The sequence below is a fragment of the Saccostrea echinata genome, unplaced genomic scaffold (genome assembly GCF_033153115.1).
Source record: "Saccostrea echinata isolate AGI-Se365-2 ecotype Australia unplaced genomic scaffold, CSIRO_AGI_Sech_v1 ptg000054l, whole genome shotgun sequence".
Classification (NCBI taxonomy): Eukaryota; Metazoa; Mollusca; class Bivalvia; order Ostreida; family Ostreidae; genus Saccostrea; species Saccostrea echinata.
In genome coordinates this window covers 37,880,269-37,898,780 of record NW_026889803.1, presented here as the reverse complement: position 1 = coordinate 37,898,780, position 18,512 = coordinate 37,880,269, and the positions used below count along the sequence as shown (strand labels likewise).

The 18,512-nt window shown below is 32.9% G+C and overlaps 2 protein-coding genes across 2 annotated transcripts in view; both read right to left on the bottom strand.

Moving 5' to 3' along the window:
* LOC133172458 (RE1-silencing transcription factor-like) overlaps window positions 1-86 on the bottom strand; it is a 48,849-nt gene extending 48,763 nt beyond the window's left edge. The window contains exon 1 of the mRNA XM_061307345.1: window positions 81-86. The gene's annotated coding sequence lies outside the window, so the exon portion shown is untranslated. The remainder of the gene's footprint in view (window positions 1-80) is intronic.
* A 5,024-nt stretch (window positions 87-5,110) lies between these two features.
* LOC133205171 (protein RCC2 homolog) lies at window positions 5,111-16,243 on the bottom strand. The gene is made up of 11 exons (XM_061340918.1): window positions 15,984-16,243; window positions 12,381-12,471; window positions 11,796-11,936; window positions 10,891-11,022; window positions 9,922-10,010; window positions 9,093-9,207; window positions 8,325-8,491; window positions 7,870-8,050; window positions 7,304-7,409; window positions 6,294-6,366; window positions 5,111-6,143 (listed from the first exon to the last, which is right to left on the bottom strand). Exons 1-11 carry the CDS (start codon window positions 16,143-16,145, stop codon window positions 5,970-5,972), a joined length of 1,431 nt encoding a protein of 476 aa, XP_061196902.1. The 5' UTR covers window positions 16,146-16,243; the 3' UTR covers window positions 5,111-5,969.
* Window positions 16,244-18,512: the final 2,269 nt, after the last annotated feature.

Below are 18,512 nucleotides of genomic sequence, written 5' to 3'. Positions count from 1 at the left end.
TACAGCTCTGAGGAGTCTTTGTAACAATCCAAAAATTACTGCTGGACTTGAAGACTAAGCAAGGCATATTTATAAATCACAACGTAATTTAAGCTGAATTCTACTCATCTTTCAAAATAAGTGCATGCTTATGGCATGCAGTATACAATTTTTATGTTACAAAATTCTTATACTACTCTTACATAGAGTGTACAATAAGCGAAGAAGACTTAGCACTGCATTTAAAAATCATCCTCTTTTAATCATACACTGTAATCCTAGTTTAAACTGTACTGGATCGTATGTTCTATTTTGAATTCGTCTTTTCATACAACTGCATATAAGTGCTATAACATTTTTATACCCCACGCAACAAGTTGCGGGGGGTGTATTGTTTTTGACCTGTCCGTCAGTCAGTCCCGTCAGTCCTGTTTTTTTGTCAGCACTACTCCTCATAAACTCCTGCACAGAATTTCGTCAAACTTTGCAGATATTTAGGACACAATGTGTAGATGTGCATATTACCAGGAAATTCCGATTCCTTTATTTTTCTGGGAATTTCGGCACTTTTCAACTTAGATTTTTGGCCATATTTTGAATATAGAGAGGAACAGTTTGTTAGTGCAACTCCTCTTAAACTGCTGCACAGAATTTTGTCAAACTTTGCAGATATTTAGGACACAGTGTGTAGATGTGCATATTACCAGGAAATTCCGATTCCATTATTTTTTCTGGGAATTTCGGCACTTTTCAACTTAGATTTTTGGCCATATCTTGAATATATAGATGAACAGTTTGTCAGCGCAACTCCTCTTAAACCGCTGCACAGAATTTGATCAGACTTTGCAGATATTTAGTACACGGTGTGTAGATGTGCATATTACCAGGAAATTCCGATTCCTTTATTTTTGCCTTAAGAGTTTTGCCTATTATTGAAGAAACTTTCCAGCTAGGTAATAAGGAAATCCACTGGAATCAGCTTTTGTAATGAAATTTTATGTGAAATATTTTATGACCTTAAAAGACCCCTATTGATTTTGAGATCAAAATATTTAATGAATTAACACACACACACACAAAAAATCTTGGATAGTCCCCCCCCCCCCCCCCCCCCCACACACACACACACACACACAAATTGGTGCTTTGCCTTAAATACATGTAATTTCATAAGTACAGCATCTAAACAAATTCATATGACTACATCATAATTTTGTTTCCATCAATTATTTAAATGTGTAAATTGTCATGTGTTGGACATGGACTTACACTCGTTAACAAATCGAAATCACTGAGGAATTTAAAGAACAGTTTGCCAGCATAACTCCTGCACTGAATTTCCTGAAACTTTGTAGGTATTTCAGACAAAATGTATAGATTTGTATATTAGCAAGAAATTTTTATTCCTTTATTTTTCTAGAAACTTCAGCCCAATTAAATTTGTTACATACAGAGATTTGAATGTCCTTATATGCAAGAAGTTTTGATGTGATGATTTTTTGCAAGTATTGCCCCTTTTTGAATTATACTGTGTATTTAAAATGCACTGTGCCATTCATTACGTGTTGCATTGTTGAGTTTTGGGGGAGCGTGGGTTATGTGAGCTTGCTCACTTTTTCTTTCATATTAAATGAAGTTGTGGAGACTGTATTCATATGTGCTTAGAAGCCAGAGGAGAAAATCAATAGAAGTCAAAACAGCAATGGGTGTATTAGAAATGCAGTTAATTTGGTATCCCCAAAACAGCAATGGGTGTATTAGAAATGCAGTTAAATTGGTATCCCCAAAACAGCAATGGGTGCATTAGAAATGCAGTTAATTACCGTTAAATTGGTATCCCATCTTGAGATGATGCCTTATGTAATATTTGTACAGAAGACATTGACCTGAGTCACCCTGGCTGTTCCTCAGAAGAGGATTTTTTAAAAAGAATATTCCCCTCTTAATGCCAATGAAAAATGTTCATCCCATATTGTGGCCCCGTCCCAATCTTAATAGGTTATTAAATAATCCAAATTGAATCCATACAGTATGGGGATGCTTCAGTATCATTATGACTAACGTGGACATTGATGTTGTTGTTCTTGAGAAAAGGATAACATTTTCTTCCCTGTATACATGTACATGCATTATTTATTTCCTATAGACATCCATTGCTGCCAAACCCTTCAATCTGGTGTCTTGATTTGGATTGCTTAAATCTGCAATACCTGATGAGGATGTTTGCATACTACTACATGTCACTAATCATAGCCCTCTTGTTTTGTTTTTTGTTGGGTTTTTTTTTTTTTTTTTTTTGAAGATTTTAACCTCAGTATGCCAATTTCAAAACTTTTATACCCTTTTGTGATCCCAGCCTTTTCATGGGAGGCCATGATTTTAATCTGCAACACCTTAGTAACTTGCATATTCATATCAATAATCATGGCAATCTAGGTGTTCTCGAGAAGAAGACATATTAAAGAAATATGATTGTATACATTTATATTCCATATGTAAACTGTGGCTCAAACCTACACCAGGCAAAAGGAGAGGGGCATAATTTGAACAAACTTGAATGTATAATACCTGAGGGTGCTTGCATATTAATATAACTAATCATGAACCTGCTTCTGATGAGAAGAAATTTTTATGCCCTGCCATGAATATGGCCAGGGCATGTAGTATTTGTCATGTCCATCTTCTTCCTAGCTGTCTGTCACACTGTTCTGTTTAGCTCAGTTTCAAAAAAATGTTCAAGATATTTTCACCAAAATTCATACACTGATACATATTGGTGAGAGCTTTTCAACTATGGCATAATTTTTTGACCTTGACCTTCCTTGTGAACTTGACCTCACTATTATTTTGTGTTAAAGGGGCTTGGACATAGATTTGAAGTTTATATTTTCTAAAATTTTCATATATTATCATGACTTTTAAGTTGCTAGAGCATTTAACACAGAAATATGAAAGCATGTTTAGAAACTTCTTTTAACATCTAGAAATTATTAAAACTGCAATTTTGAGGATGTGTTGATCGACACACACACTTTCAGGAAGTAAACTTTATCCTTAATATATAAGAAAAGTGGGAAAATTGTTGTTTGAATGAAAAATATTAAAAGTATAATCCAGAGTTTTGTTTGTTTGTATGTTGTTTAACGTCCCTCTTGAGAATTTTTCACTCATATGGAGACGCCACCACTTGCCGGTGGAGAGCTGCAAATTTTGTCCTATACTCTGCATTTACGGCCATTGAGCAGTGAGGGATCTTTTTTGTGCCAGCACCTACTGTGACACGGGACCTCGGTTTATACAGTCTCATCCGAAGGACCGGTCTCCACATCCCACTGTGGGATTCGAACCTGCGACGTAAGGATCAACTCCTTACTTCGCGACTCTAGAGCAGACGCTCTAACCACTGCGCCACCATAATCCAGAGTAGGAATGTAAGAAAGCAAAACCAACTCACCAGTATTGTCAGTCCATGCTTAGTGATGTGTGCACAGTGAACAAATTAAATGTACCTGATAAATCTTAACAACAGAGCTTGTGCCAATGATTACACAGATATATGATGAGCTGTTATGAAGAATATCATCGTCACTGAACTTTAAGAATTTTCATGGAAATCCAATTCATTTAACTGTTATTTTTTGAATAAAAATTTAACACTGTAAACAAAACAACAATGCAACTGTGTCCAGGCCTCTTTAAGCTCAGTTTCAGAGTAATTCAAGATATTTTTATCAAAACTCGTATGCTGATACATATTGGTGGGAACTATACAATTTGTCGTAATTTTCTGACCTTGACTTTCCCTATGAACTTGACTCACTACTACAAGTAATTATTTTATATTCAGCTCAGTTTAGAAGTTTATCAAAACTCTTATACCAATACATATTGTTTATATAAAAATAAAATTTCAAGGAAACTATTCAAGATTAAAAGTTCAAATCATGACCGTTATAAATAATTTTCAAAATTTTTTTCACACAAAATGGAAATAAGGCATGCTACTTTTAATAAATTTGAAATCAATTTACAAGCAATTTATACTCAATCTATTTGAATAGGTTCATAATCTACCTCAATTTACATGTACCTGAACAATACGAATGAAACCTGCTTGTAGGTCTCTTTCTTCTGACAAAATTTTAACAGTGCTTTACTGACGCTTTCCATGATTACACTAGTAGACCCAGTACATGTATTAAACAACACATTTTTTTTGGATTATGTCTTTTATTGATAAAGTTCAATTTTGTTCACACAGACACAACAATAACATATTGCCAAATGTACAAGGATGATTGACTACATAAATTCCTGCTATGTTAATGAATAGAGTGGGACAATGATTACTAAAGTTATTACATTACGTAAGTTGTGTAAAAACTACTGGCTGAAAAAAATGGGCCTTACCATTATATAATACCCTGCGTCAACACTTAAAATTTGTTGTTATTTTGAGCTGGTCAAATGATATGCCTATTACAAACTGTACTATAGACACTGATTTTCAAATGCATGTAGCTTATGCTTCTCAAACAAGTAACTTTTAATCCAGTCAAAACTTTATCCAAGGTCAGCCCTCCACTGTCTTAAAATCAGACTATTTTTCAGCATTCAAGAACAAGTTTAAATACAATTGGGTATGCATGTTACTGAACTCTTTAAAATATTATGACATGTTGATTTGCCTCTTACAACCCAACAATTTTCTGGCAAAATTCAGTTTGACAAAGTGTGATAATCTGATTTCAATCTGGATGTCGTTAAGTTCATGTCACCCTACAACTCCAAATGCACGATCTAAATGAGACAAAAATAAGTTGACAGACAAGAGAAGCCATACCATTTCACAGCATGACATTTGTATAGAAATTACTGGACGGAAAAAAGAAATTAAAATTCTATAGCAAATGCAGCCCATTACTAGTTCTTTGAAGTGCTTTATGGTTAGTTAGTTTTTTTTGGATTAAAAAAACTTCTTTTTACTTTCAATTTTAATGGCAGAATGTTAAAATTGTTCTTGTTCCAGTTTTTGACAAACTACAAAAAAATCACCATGAACACAGTTTAACAACATCAACAAAAAGACTTAAAATAGAAATTTAAAAAAAAAAAAGCACAAATACAATCAAGAATGATTTAATTGTACATATATCCCTGACTTTTTAAATAAAATCTTCATATAAGAAATCAGCAGATAAATTAATAAGAAACAGAGTGAATTGTGATTCTACATGTATGAAGAGAAAAAGAACAAGCATTAAGACTATTGACTTTCCTATGCCTGTGTATATAAAAATCTACTGACAATACACAACGAAGCAAGGATTTAATACAAATATCCCTCAATATTCTACTAAAATTTTTGATACGCCACTGCTTTTTAAAAGCACCTTCTTTCAAATACCGGTACCTAAGTTATAAGTACATGCAGGTTATATGATCTGTAGTTAGAAAAAAAATGTAAAATTTATTGAATAATTTGCAAAATAGAAATCTACACATAAATATTCAGAATAATTTTTATCACATTTCTCTATAGTTAATCATAAAAATTTCATTTGTTTGAATTGCTATTTAATTAATAATAATAAGAGACAGTGTAATTTTCAGAGGTCATTCTTTCAATCCTGACAAAAACATCCCCCCCATGTCTTCTTTGTACTAAATCTTCCAAAGTTAATCATTATGTTTTAAACAATAAAAATAATTATGCAAGAATATAAAAGACTTTTCACTTGTGCACCACTTTTTCTTAATACTGGAAAAAAGACATCATCAAAAAGACGATAAATAGGAACACTAACTCTTTTATGGACAACATTACACATACAGACTTATCTAAAATTTAAATTATTATTGCAAGGTTTTGTCTATACCAAGAGGAGGTAGAACAAATGTGCAATCAATATCAATATGATTCAATGGTTTTGTTCAGTAACTAAGATTATTTACATGATCAAATGTATATTTCCTTTGATGGGAGCCAGTTATGGCTTAAAGACATTCACTTTTTCAATCTTCCCTTTGTCATCCTCAGAGTCTGCTCGAAGAATAAGCAGTGCATGTCCATACCCACAGCCGACAGCCTGCACATATCCACCATATAGCGTTTTAACTTCCTGAGGAGTGGTGGAAGATTTGGCCTTGTCTTCTCCATAACACTGCAGGAAACAATAATATGCCCTTTATCAAATCATCCTTCCAAAGAAATCTTATGTTCATTGCAGTATGAAGTTTGAGAAAATTCTATAATCTTATCATTGATCTTAAGCTGAAGTGAAGCTTATGTTTTGGTAAATTTGACAGCTTACCAGCTCTCCATATGTAGGACTTGGCCCCCAGGATATTAAACTCTCATCTGCTGCTACCAGGATGCTTTTATTGCTGAAAAATAGATACATGTCTCTCACGATTGAAACAATAAATACATAATTATGAAATTGATCTGTTTTTTTAAAACTAGATATGCAATGTAAAAAGAACAAGCTTATTTGGGGAACTTAAGACCCCGCTTAAGGACAAATGTTTATTTTAGATTTTAACCAGAAACAGTTTTGTAACAATATACAAGTCTTGTAACCTTGACCATGCAACTCAGAACCATTTGTGATCATGTTTTAATTATAAACAGTATTGAATAAAGTGAATCTGGAAACCATTTAATAACATATATGAATTTGTGACCCCAACTTTTTGACCTCAAATTTTCTGCTAAATACGCAGAAGCAGAGAAGATTTTCAAAGAATTAAATCATTTTCTCTACATGATCAATAGAGCATCACCTTAACTTCTGGACCCCTGACCCAGAAGCCATGAATTTCAAAATTTTGGAAGAGAAACTTTGCTCATTATAATCATGTACTTAGTTTGCCTGCTAAATACCCAGAAGTAGAGATGAAGATTTTCAATTACCGGTAATAAATGCCTTTACGTTATATGGATCTATAGAGCCCCTTCCTAACTCAAGAATCACTGACCCTGAGGTCATATATTTCACAATTTTAGTAAAGTACTCAATGCTTATTACAATCATGCCAACAGTTTGACAGCTTGATGTCCACGAGTAAAGATGATTTTTTAAAGATTATATTAATTTTGATGGTTTCAACCCCACTCATCAGGAAACTTATAATTCATGTTCCTCTTCACCCATACGTGATATGTGCCAAAATTGCCTGAAATTGGTTCAGCGGTTCCAGAGAAGAAGCTGAAAATGTTCAAAAGTTAACAAATGGCACACAGTGCATGTTAACGGATGAAAACAGATACCAATAGGTCACCTGAGTGACTCAAGTGACCTAGAAACAAACAATAACTCACCAGCATCCCACACTTCTGATTCTCCAGCCACTGAGGTCCTGGACTAGTTTTGGATACATAGCTGCCTCTCCCACAGACTTATTTATTCCCCACATGTATAATGCACCTGCCAACAAAACTCTACATCAACAAAGTAGCTTACAGAGTAATTATCAAATGTCAAAGTAGAGAAATATCTAACTTTGAAATCATACACTTTTATAAATTATTGTCTTAAATTGCATTTGTTCACCAGACTTGAAAATCACGAAGGCATTCTCTAGCATCAAGATCAATGTACCAGGGTGCCTTTAATGAAATAATACAGACATCACAACATGGTACATGTATAAACCAATGAAAGAGGCCAATGATGTCATAAAAGATTGCGAAATAAGAGACGGAGAGATCATTTTCAAAACTTTAATGGGATGTTCAGTCAAATTTCTGAATGCTTAAAATTTAATCCCACTGCTATACAGAGTAAGTCTTTGGTGCAAACATTGTATGATGTAAACAGTAATATATTTCTTTTTTGTAGCATAATTAATTTTAAGTCTATTTCAGAACATACTGAAAAAATTTACCAAATTCATTTGTAGCCAAAGTGAAAGTTGAGCCTGCATATATCTGGGTTGCTCCTCTATTAGGACCATCAAAGAATTTCAAATGACGCGGAACCATTTCATCTTTGGGTTCAGCATGTCCAAGCCGACCATATCCTCCAAACCCCCAAGTAAAGACCCTCTTCTTAGAATCTATGATTGCCTGCAATGGTATGAGGTTACTATATGCTTGGAATAACAAAATATAATGCGGTATTCATTAAAACATGAAAGTCACAAGTTTGATATATTAAATATAGTGACTTATTAAATATAGTTATAAAGGTGAAAACATCTTAAACACATGTACATGTATTGTTGCTTCTTTGTAAATCTTCTTCTTACAAACCAAAAATGGAGGCAATGATATTTAAATGAAGTGCAAGTAGTATTAATATTTAACCCCCCCCCCCCCCTTTCAAGCCTGACTAACTTACCGTGTGATTCATGCCACACACCAGATCCCTGATTTCTACATCTGTTATTGGTACAATGTGACCATCCCTAGCCTTCTCTATGAAGACGTTGACCTTCCTTGGTCGTGTCTCACATCGAAATGACATCTTATTGCTAGTAACAAAGTACTTCCCATCTGTGTTGTGACCTAGTAATAAATTTGTTAATTTAAACTAAATTGTACATTCATGCAGCACAGTGTTTCTAAGAAAAATTTTTTCCTTCACTCAAACAAAGATTTATACCTTTATTGCAGTGAACTTTTCAAGTTATCATTTGGTGAAATATTTCTTGGATAATGATCTTCAAGCCCACAATTACCTAATTAGGGGTGAAACGATACACCTCCTTCACGGTTTGATACGTATTGTATAATTTTGTTTCGGTTCGGTTATTTTCGATACGATACATTTTGATAGAAGGAAACAAATTCAACGTTGTTTTATGCTTTCTTTTTCTAAATCTAGTCACATTTTTTACGAATTTTATTTGCAAATTGACTAGAAGAAATTGATTAAAATTATTTGACTGTCAAAAATTATTTTACAAGCTATCAGTCATCAAAAATTTACGTTTTCTATACTTATTTATACTGAGTAACGTGTTTTACCTTATGCCAAACCCGACTGAATAACGATCCCGACCAAAAAATGAACCGAACCGAAAATTAGAGATTTTGCACCGTGTATCGAACCGAGAAAAAATACCGCGGTGAATCGATACCGCGGTGAACCGTTTCACTCCTATACCTAATTGACCATATTCTGGACACCCAAAGGAGTACAGATTCCCTCTTATGTCTGCTATCATAGAAAATTCCCCTCCAGCAGCTACTTTTCTGATTGGAGGGCCTTTGTATGATATCTGAAATTTCAATCAAATTATTACTTTTTTTTTTTACTTACATATATCTACATATTGTATGGCCAAATTAAAAAAAAATTGTGCCACCCAAACTACATGTATCTCAAAAAATATTTTAGAATTAAACTTGTCAAATTCAAGTACTCATTTAAGGTCAAGATCTAGTAAATGAAAGGAGCCTACAGATTTCTCAAATTTGAGAAATAAATTCTTTTAATGATGCTTTATAACTATAGCTTGGTCAAATAAGGTGTATCGGGGCATAATTTGTAAATAAACAAGACGAAAAATCATATTTTAAACTGTCATTTTCAATGAAAAATTAAGAAAACCATGGGAGTTTTTTCCATATCAGACAAATGGAAGGTATCCAGACTGCCTACAGTCTCTCAGAAAATGGTAATTTGTGTGTTCTTAGCCTCTTCTTTAAAATAAAATCAAATTGAATATAGGTATCGGGATTAATTTTCACATGATTTCAAATTGAATTCCATGAAAGTAATTTATTTTCTACATAATTCTATTAGTGCCGTAAAGTACAGGAAAAATAAAGTTAAAATTTATTATGACGTCATAATAGATCTAGCACCAAAAAGACAGTCTACAGTCATTTACTAGATCTTGACCTTAACAATTAAATTTTTTTTTTTTGGCACCCCTACCTCAGCTGAACAATAAAGCTAAGGATACTTTACACACTTCGATTATTCTTACCTTCGTTGGAACCAGAATTGTGCTGCTCTGGTGCCCTAAGCCTAATTGTCCCATTTTGTTGTCTCCACATGCATACACATGACCTTTGTCTGAAACAAATGTCTTTTTTTTTTCACTACACCAGGCTATCTTTTAAAAAAAAGTCCTGACTAAGGATGAAAAATAAATTTGGTTGGTAAGTAAGAATGGAAATTATTTTAACGAAATTATTACATCAATGCTGAATTCTAAAAATTTATTGATATTGAAGGTATTAGTAAAATTTAAATAGTTGTTGACTAGGTGAGAAAATTCCAGAAGGAATCAAAAAAAAAATTGTTTCTTGGAGGATTAAATAAACAAGAGATGTTGGTTAAAACACTTATGCCCCCCCCCCCCAATAATTGGATTTTTTCGGAGTCCAAGGGGCATAACTCTGTCAAAAATTGCTCGACTGTACCCAAATCAGAACTTGTCCTAGATATTTTTATGATAAATCTGTATGCCAAATTTCATTCCAGTATGTGCAACCTCAGCGAAGAAAATGAACGGAAACTGCAAATAATTGGAATTTTCCTAAGTCCAAGGGGCATACCTCTGTCAAAAATGGCTCGATCGTACCCAAATCAAAACTTGTCCTAGATATTCTTATGATAAATCTGTATCTTAATTTTCATTTCCGTATGTGCAACCTCTGTGAAGAAAATGAATGGAAACTGTTGGTGGACCGACAGACAGCAGCAAAGCAATATGCCCTTCCTTCTTCAAAGGGGGACATAAAAATTTTGAGACAGGCTATTTTTAGTCAGTCTGTCAGAAGAGGGCAAACAGAAAATTTTCTAAAGATGGCCTCACTTTAAGAATTTAAGTTTGAATTTGAAAGGCTTACAAAATGTAAACATAACAAATTTATAATCTGTCAATGTTTGGATTTATTTTCTCTGTTAACAATGTATACTGCAAGTACCTTTAACTGACTTCAAATTATACCTGTTAGAAACAAAGTGTGGTTTTTGCCACAACATGCGTCTACAATATTGAGTCCCTCTAGGAGTGGTACTTCTGTGGGTAGGTCCTTTCTGTTTGTGTCACCTTGTCCAAGCTGACCACAGTCATTTCTACCTGCAGTTGTAAAGACGAAGTATCAAGTCATTAAAATGATTAATGATTTGGAAAGATGTCAAATTTGATTAAACAGTACTTGTATAGTGATACATGCATTTTGCAATCTCGAGGTAGCAAAAATTTGTTGTTTTTAAAGAATAAAGCCAAGTCATTGCCATAATCACTTCCACGAACAAAGTTGGGAGGAGGTTATATTTTTTATCTGGGTTTGTCTGTCTGTCAATAAAATATCTAGAAAAATTGAAAACAGATAAATTTACTCGAAATTTTAGAGAAAGATGTGTTGTGTTGCAATGAAAGAATGATTACATTTTGAGTTGGATCCACTTTAAGATATGGATGCTAGTATTTATTTTGTTTTTATGTACATCTTGAATATCTTCTGCAAAAGGATACACTTAGAACATGCACAAGAAGAGACAAATCTTTGTAAATGTTTTCAAAATATGAATGTTTAATACATGTACGCTATATTTCACAGATTCAAAGTAGCATAATGTTTATGCACAGGTGGTCAATACCTAAGCTATTCAAGTTCAACCTTCAGTTGAAGAGGTAAGTTAAAATTCTGATTCAATCCTAAGATTTTTTTTATAGGCATCTTGGCAGAGGTACACACCACACTCTCGAAGTGCCCTCAACTGCTTTTTATTGTTATCTTTTTTTTCAAAAAGGATACAGGATTATCAGGTAATAACATTGGCTGCAAGTTTTTCTATCAAGTAAATTAATATCTTCTATTTCCAAAATTTCCTAAACTTGATTCTTACCAAAAGTCATAGCTTTTCCATCAGCTGTGATGATGACACTATGACAAGCTGTACACCCAGATATAGCAGATCTAACCTTCACTCCCAGCATATTACATATCCTGTGTGGACGCCAGAGATTGGGACCACCTGCATTCTTAGCTTAATAGATGACAAATGTATAAATATTTAACAAATTGTCCATTCAACTGCATTCGAAAGTCTTCATAAATGACTAAGTAACTTAATCTACATATATTTACATTTCCAATGTCTTTGTTCGAGATAAAATTACAAATTGTAAAAATACTTTATTTCTACATAAATCTACTGGTTCATCGATAGGCGCGGTTAAAAAAAATCACGTGCGGGGCGGGACAAATAGAGACAGAAGCGGGGCTATTAGCACGGGAATTTGCAGAATCAGGAGCATGTAAATATAAGGAATAACTGTCAGATTTTTTGGATTCATGACGATGATCAATCGATTGGCTTGCGTGATAATTTTATGCATAAACGCCTTCGGCGTTTATGCAAATTATCACGCAAGCCACTTGATTGATCACATCATGAATCCAAAAAATAAGACAGTTATTCCTTAATTACCTCCTTTTGGCACAGTTTTCCTTCCTATCAGGTCCCAGTTTGTTCCACCACTGATCAGCAGTTCCCCAGTGAGCATTGATCCCTCTAGAGTCTGAAAATAAATGAGTACTTGTATTTATCTGCACTTTAAAAGGTCCATCACAAGCTCTTTAGTATATAGCTTGAACTAGCTATATGAAGCTTTATTAGGCTATTTTAGCTTGATTAAGCTATTTAAATACGCTTTTCACAAATGTGCTTTTTATGAGAAATAAAGAAAAAGTCACACACAGGTCACTAGTGATTACTCATACAGTTCTACGGACTATTAAAAGGGCAATCCAATTAAATCTCAAACATCATTTAAACATTGCAGCTCTTGAACACTTTTAAGCAAAAGTTTTAGTAACTGTACAGTGTACACCACCTTGAGGCATGGCTAAGAAAAATTACTTCCCATTGTACTGAATTATCATGAATCAATCATCCTGACAACAACAATTGACCTCCTTAAAAAATTGAATTCAAAAAGTAATATAGGCCTAAAAAAATTAATAACTTGGTTCTCAGGCCTGCCCACATCTCATTTAACAATGCACATTACCCATTTTTATCCTCAAATGAATAAAATAAAATTTCTCTCATGCGCTTGTACGGTGCAAAAAAAATCCGGAATCCCTGACCGCATTTTGGATACTCCCATCAGTAAAATGTTTAACAAACATCAAGTTGATCCGGACCAGTGACCTATTTAAAAATCGCAAATATGGTTGTCGAGTTAACATGTTTAGGCGTCAAGATTAAGTTTGGTCATGTTGGCATTGATTTCAGTGCAAATTCACAAGGGAATGACTGTAATACTTTCATGGCACATAGTGGGGGTTTCTGAAGGTTGTTCCAAGCTAGAACTCAAAAGGCGGCTCTCTCAACCTTGGAACTTGGACGTTTCCAGAAAAGCTTCAGCAAGATTTTCTGATTTCATGTAGTGTGGGTAAACCAAAGACTGATAAATTTGACAATGTTTAATAAAATCATAAGTGCTATTTATAGTGCTGAAACACTTGGATTAGTTGTGATACGTAAGCAATTGACCAGATGCATCACTAAAAATGTCAGGTTTTGCAAGTTTAACATGTCTGGCTGTTAGGATGCCATCGTTTCATTACACGAATCATTGGAATGTAGAAAATGCAAGAGAAAAAAAGAAGCAGGAAATATGTGATCTTGATTTCTACACTCAATGTTGAAGCACGGTTGATTAAAATTTGCTACTTTTGAAATTTTCAGAAAAAAAATTAAAAAATCCTGCATCTATTTTTCATGAGGTAAAAAGGAAATAAAAAACCTCCCTACTGCATTTTTTTTTTTTTTTGAGAAAACTGGTCTGAGAACCAAGTTATTAATTTTTTAGGCCTAAATGTGATGTCACAAATCAATTTCTGTATAGAGCCTTAAAACTTTGAGAACATTGAATGCGAAGTCAAGTTGCATGTGCAACTATTGAAGTGAATTTTTCATTGTAATGCAGTCTTTGAAGCCATTGCATTGCTTGCTTATTGCAAATACTAGTGCAAAATACTTTTGCCTTAACAAGCTCTAGAGTTGATTAATGCAAAGGTACTTTAACAGATAAAATTAAGCTTAATTTTACTAACAATTAATGGATAAACTCGACAGTTTGAGAGTCTTCAAAATTCCATTGGGGAGAACTGAACAGTTATAGTGACATATCACAAGTTTCTTCCTCCTTAACTCCTTAAGACTTCCACTTGCAGAAAAAAAGTTCACCAATAGGTTTGGTTGCCTTGTTTTTATATAAAAATTGTTAGAGTTTAAGGAGGTTCAATCCTGACCCTTTGAGTAGATTTTTTTTTCTCTGGACCTCTATTTTCAAAAATTTCTAAAATTCAAGAAGAAAATATCATTTTTATTTCTCTTTCAAAGTATTTACAGTACTGTTCAGTTTGGATTCCAATTTTTCCATGCAGACTGCAACAGAGTTATTTTGTCTGAGAAATGGTTTATGTTGGTCCCGAAATTATATAAATAACTATTATGAATTTTATCATCATATTGTGACAAATGTAGCAAATGTAATGTGAAAGTCCAGAAAAATAGCCCCAATTTCAGCTTAAAATTATTACGTTTTTAGTAATATCAATTTACATAATAGCAGACTTGTCGAAATCCATCGGGCTTGTCGGCAAGGCCGGTAAAAAATTGTCTGGACTGACAACTTTTAAGAAAACGTTGGTCCAGATGACCGTTTGAAAAAATCGAGCGAGATGCAAATTTAATAAAGGTCGGGATCGGGATGCACAGCTGAAGGTCACAAACACAGAAAAAATGGCCGCGTACGCGGCATGTTGACGATATCCAATTAAATTTGTTATAGCAAAGTCATAAAACATGTCATTTATGTCTTTTTTTTAAAGACTTTTAAGATTAAAGGCTGTTGAAAATAACCCAGGGCATTTTGGTGCTGTTATTCATATGACTTTCACAGCGTCAAAATAAGGTACATGTATCTGGTCTGACAAAACTTTGACTGGTCCGACAGAACATTTCACTTTGTCAGACCAAATGTCTGACAATGATTTAAAAATTTCGACTAGTCTGAATAGACCCCCACTTTTGATGAAAAGTGATTTATGTATTATATAAGATGATTTCGGTTCAAAAAGGTCATATTAAATGCACCGTATTGCCAAAAGAAGCATATTGCCCCCCCCCCCCCCCCATTTATTGTTTTGATTTTTAATTAAGTCATGTGTGTAGATTCTAAAAATATACTTGACAAAATATTCTTAAGACTTTTGATGGCAGAATCCAAATTCCTTAAAAATTTGGACAAAAAACTGTCTCTGGAATTTCCGTACCATGTCAGTAACTTTTTTTTGTAGAATAGTCTTTTGCTAAAGTTGCCCCCCCCCAAACTTTCTGTTGCAGTAAGGAGAGTGGGAATTCCCCCTCCTGAAATATGATTTTCAAGTTTGGGCAGTTTATGTTTTCTTTTTTTTGATTGTCCCCTCCACTTTGAAAAAAGTTGGTATGGGCCTGCATACACAGGCATTTCGTTAGACGTTGAAGATGAACCTTGGGGATAATGTAATTTGTGTGACCAGATCATTAAATATTGTACCCAAACTTCTGCTACATGAATACATTCTTGCTTTACAATACAGACTGAATTTGCAGCATTTCACAAAACTCTCAGTTTATTTTATTCATTTTATTTTTTTTTTAATTATTATTTTAAACCCTATATTCTATAGCAAATCAGCACTAAAGGGAAGTAACTGCACTAGACAAATTATTCTTTTCTTGCATCATTTACACAGTAGTCAATTGCAATACACACGATTAAAAGGTTTATAAAAAAGATAAACATGCTAGACACCAAAATTTTTACTAACAGTCATTTTTCTATCATTCATTCTGCCTTATGAAGCATCTGATAATGAACTGCAGAAGTGGCGAAAAAGACTGAAACAGTCATCCGATGTGCATGCTTTCATTCTGTCAATAACTGGGTTAATATCTAGTATATCGTAATGTACTTTTAAAGTTAGATTTATGTGACAGGTTTATACAGAAAAGGAACGACTGATGTTTGAAACTTACAACATCGTAAGTTTCATCTGTTTCCGTGCCATTGTTTGTGTTGTGGTCCATTTCTCCACCGGAGTCTAGATCATCAAACTCTTCAATATCATCATTTTTCTTCTTCCTTCGTTTTGCTTGGGAATTTCCCTTGCTATCTGGATTCCTTTTCTTTGGTGGCATTTTTTCTTTATTAGAAATTTTATCGATTTTGATAACAAAGACAACCCTGTCAGATGCTATTTCAACCGACGAATTCCCGCGAAATTCTTCCTTCTCGCGAGAGTTCGGTGCCGAAAATGAAATGAAAGGAGGCTTTTCATTTGTTCAATAAAGAGGTCTATGGGGGTCAGCTACGCACCAAGTATTCGCGCGGATCAAGGTATTTCCCAGCTTACACTGAAATGCACAAACAATGCAAGTGTTGACATACTTATAATTAGTTAAAAATGGCACTTTTTAAAACTTTTTAAAAATTCCTAAAGAAAATCCTTACCACATAACTGTTTGTAGAAATACGTATTATGATATATTCGGCACCATAGGATTTTTTTTTTTTAAATGGGTTGAGTCCCCCTCCCCCCATATAATTTTGTAGCATTTTTTATTCGGTATCGATTATATAGCTACATGTAAATTTAAGTAGTCAATTAGTAAAACACTGAGCAAAATTGGAAACAAAATAACCAGATTTACAAAACTAATTATATCTGTATACATGTATTTGATACTTATATTCTAATCCATTGATTGCATAATAATATAAATTTCGAAAACATCAGAATTCGTACCGTGGCTAAAATTTGTTGATATCACACGACTTCCAAAAATATGAAATGATATTTCATTACATGTTAATCATTTAGTCCTTTTTAAGTACTATAAGATCTGTTTTGTTATAATTTTTTTTCTAAGATCGAAGTAAAATAGCTTATAGCTTTCAAGAAAGTAAAGGTAAAAAATAGTCCTATTTACTACAGTTAATCACTTGAATTACGGGTTCAATCGCCCGTTCCAATGGTTTTTGTTTTGTTTTGTTTTGTTTTTTTTTTTTATACATGAACAATAAATATCGGTATATTCGTAATTTTAAAAGAAAAAAAATCGCTTTAATCTTTGTAGATAAATCAAATAGATATTAGGAAAAAATACATCAGACAAATATACCAGACATTCCGATATGTAAAAATGATTGAAATTGTCATGGGGCTCGTTCTTTAACTGTTTGGATGAATCAGACAGTGAGAATCTTAAAAACAAACAAACAAACAAATAAAACAACCCCACCCCCACAGTCACGGTGCTATAAGATTATACAACAAACTTGTATATGTGTACTAAATATTATATTGTATAACCATGTACATCCTAAACATTGTAATATATTTTTTTATAAAAATATTACACAAAACTTTTCAATAATTTATACGAGAAGCGTTCATTTAATAATTCGATACATTACTCTAGATAAAAGTGCTATATAGTCTAGGGATGGGGTAATTGTAAATGAGTGTAATTTATTATAATTTTAAGTAATTGGAAGTAATTTGTAATTGAACTTTTTTTTCCAATTACAAGTACGTAATTATAATTTAATTATTTATACTTTGCAAAATCACATGTAATTATTATTACATTTTAATGAATTTTTGATTACATTTAGCGTAATCTTACCATTAAATAAAAAACTTAAAATGTAGAATTCTATACTTATTTTTTTCCTCTTTTTCTGTGTATTTAAATACATGTATGAATTAATTTTATTGTTCAAGCTATTTATATAAACATAAATTTATTAGATACTGTATATTATTGCTGATTTCTGAAAAAATGTCATTTATCCTTAAAACTTCAAAATTGAGAATGGCCGGTACATATTTCTTATGCACTTCAATGTTCGTTCAAATGCTGGATCAGAAATTTATAAGAAATTATAAGAAAATTATAGGACAAAGTATACAAGGTGTAACTGGAAAGCTCCTACACCCCAACCATTGTCATATGAATTACCTTACATCTGAAAAAATTATGATTAGATGCCATGCAAAAATTCTTTTGTATTGGTTGGGAAATATTTATATTGATATCTTTTAGAAATAAGATATGCTTTTTTCTTAAATAAAAAAAAATGTTAATATTTTTTTTTAAACTTACAAAAATGTAATTTGTACTTTAATTAAAAACTTTTGCAAAGTAATTATAATTCAATTAATTACAATTAAAAGCAGTAATGGAAATTGTAATTTAATTAAATAATTTGACATAGTAATCGTAATTTAATTAATTTCTTTGATATGTAACTGAACTCATTCCTTCTACATACCTGGTACAAATTGTCTATTTGAAATTGAACATATTCAGTGTCCATGTTAATTCAGGAATAGGCACGAAAATAGAAATTTAATTTCGGGATGGGGAGTGGGAGCGCACAACCAAACTAAATTCCTTGAAAAGAAAAAAAAATCAATTAAAGAAACAAAATAAGAATTAACAGCAAAACACGTTCTTAATAAGCCATCAGAGGTCCCCTATTCTCCTCCAATTCCCGGG

What these genes read in the sequence shown, in the direction of transcription:
- LOC133205171 (XM_061340918.1), bottom strand. Translation starts at nt 16,145, where the DNA reads ATGCCACCAAAGAAAAGGAATCCAGATAGCAAGGGAAATTCCCAAGCA. An exon ending in CCACACTTTGTTTCTAACAG is followed by an intron (nt 10,011 to 10,890) that starts GTATAATTTGAA and finishes CATTTGTTTCAG; the next exon opens with ACAAAGGTCATGTGTATGCA. An exon ending in ATCAGAAGTGTGGGATGCTG is followed by an intron (nt 6,367 to 7,303) that starts GTGAGTTATTGT and finishes TCTATTTTTCAG; the next exon opens with CAATAAAAGCATCCTGGTAG.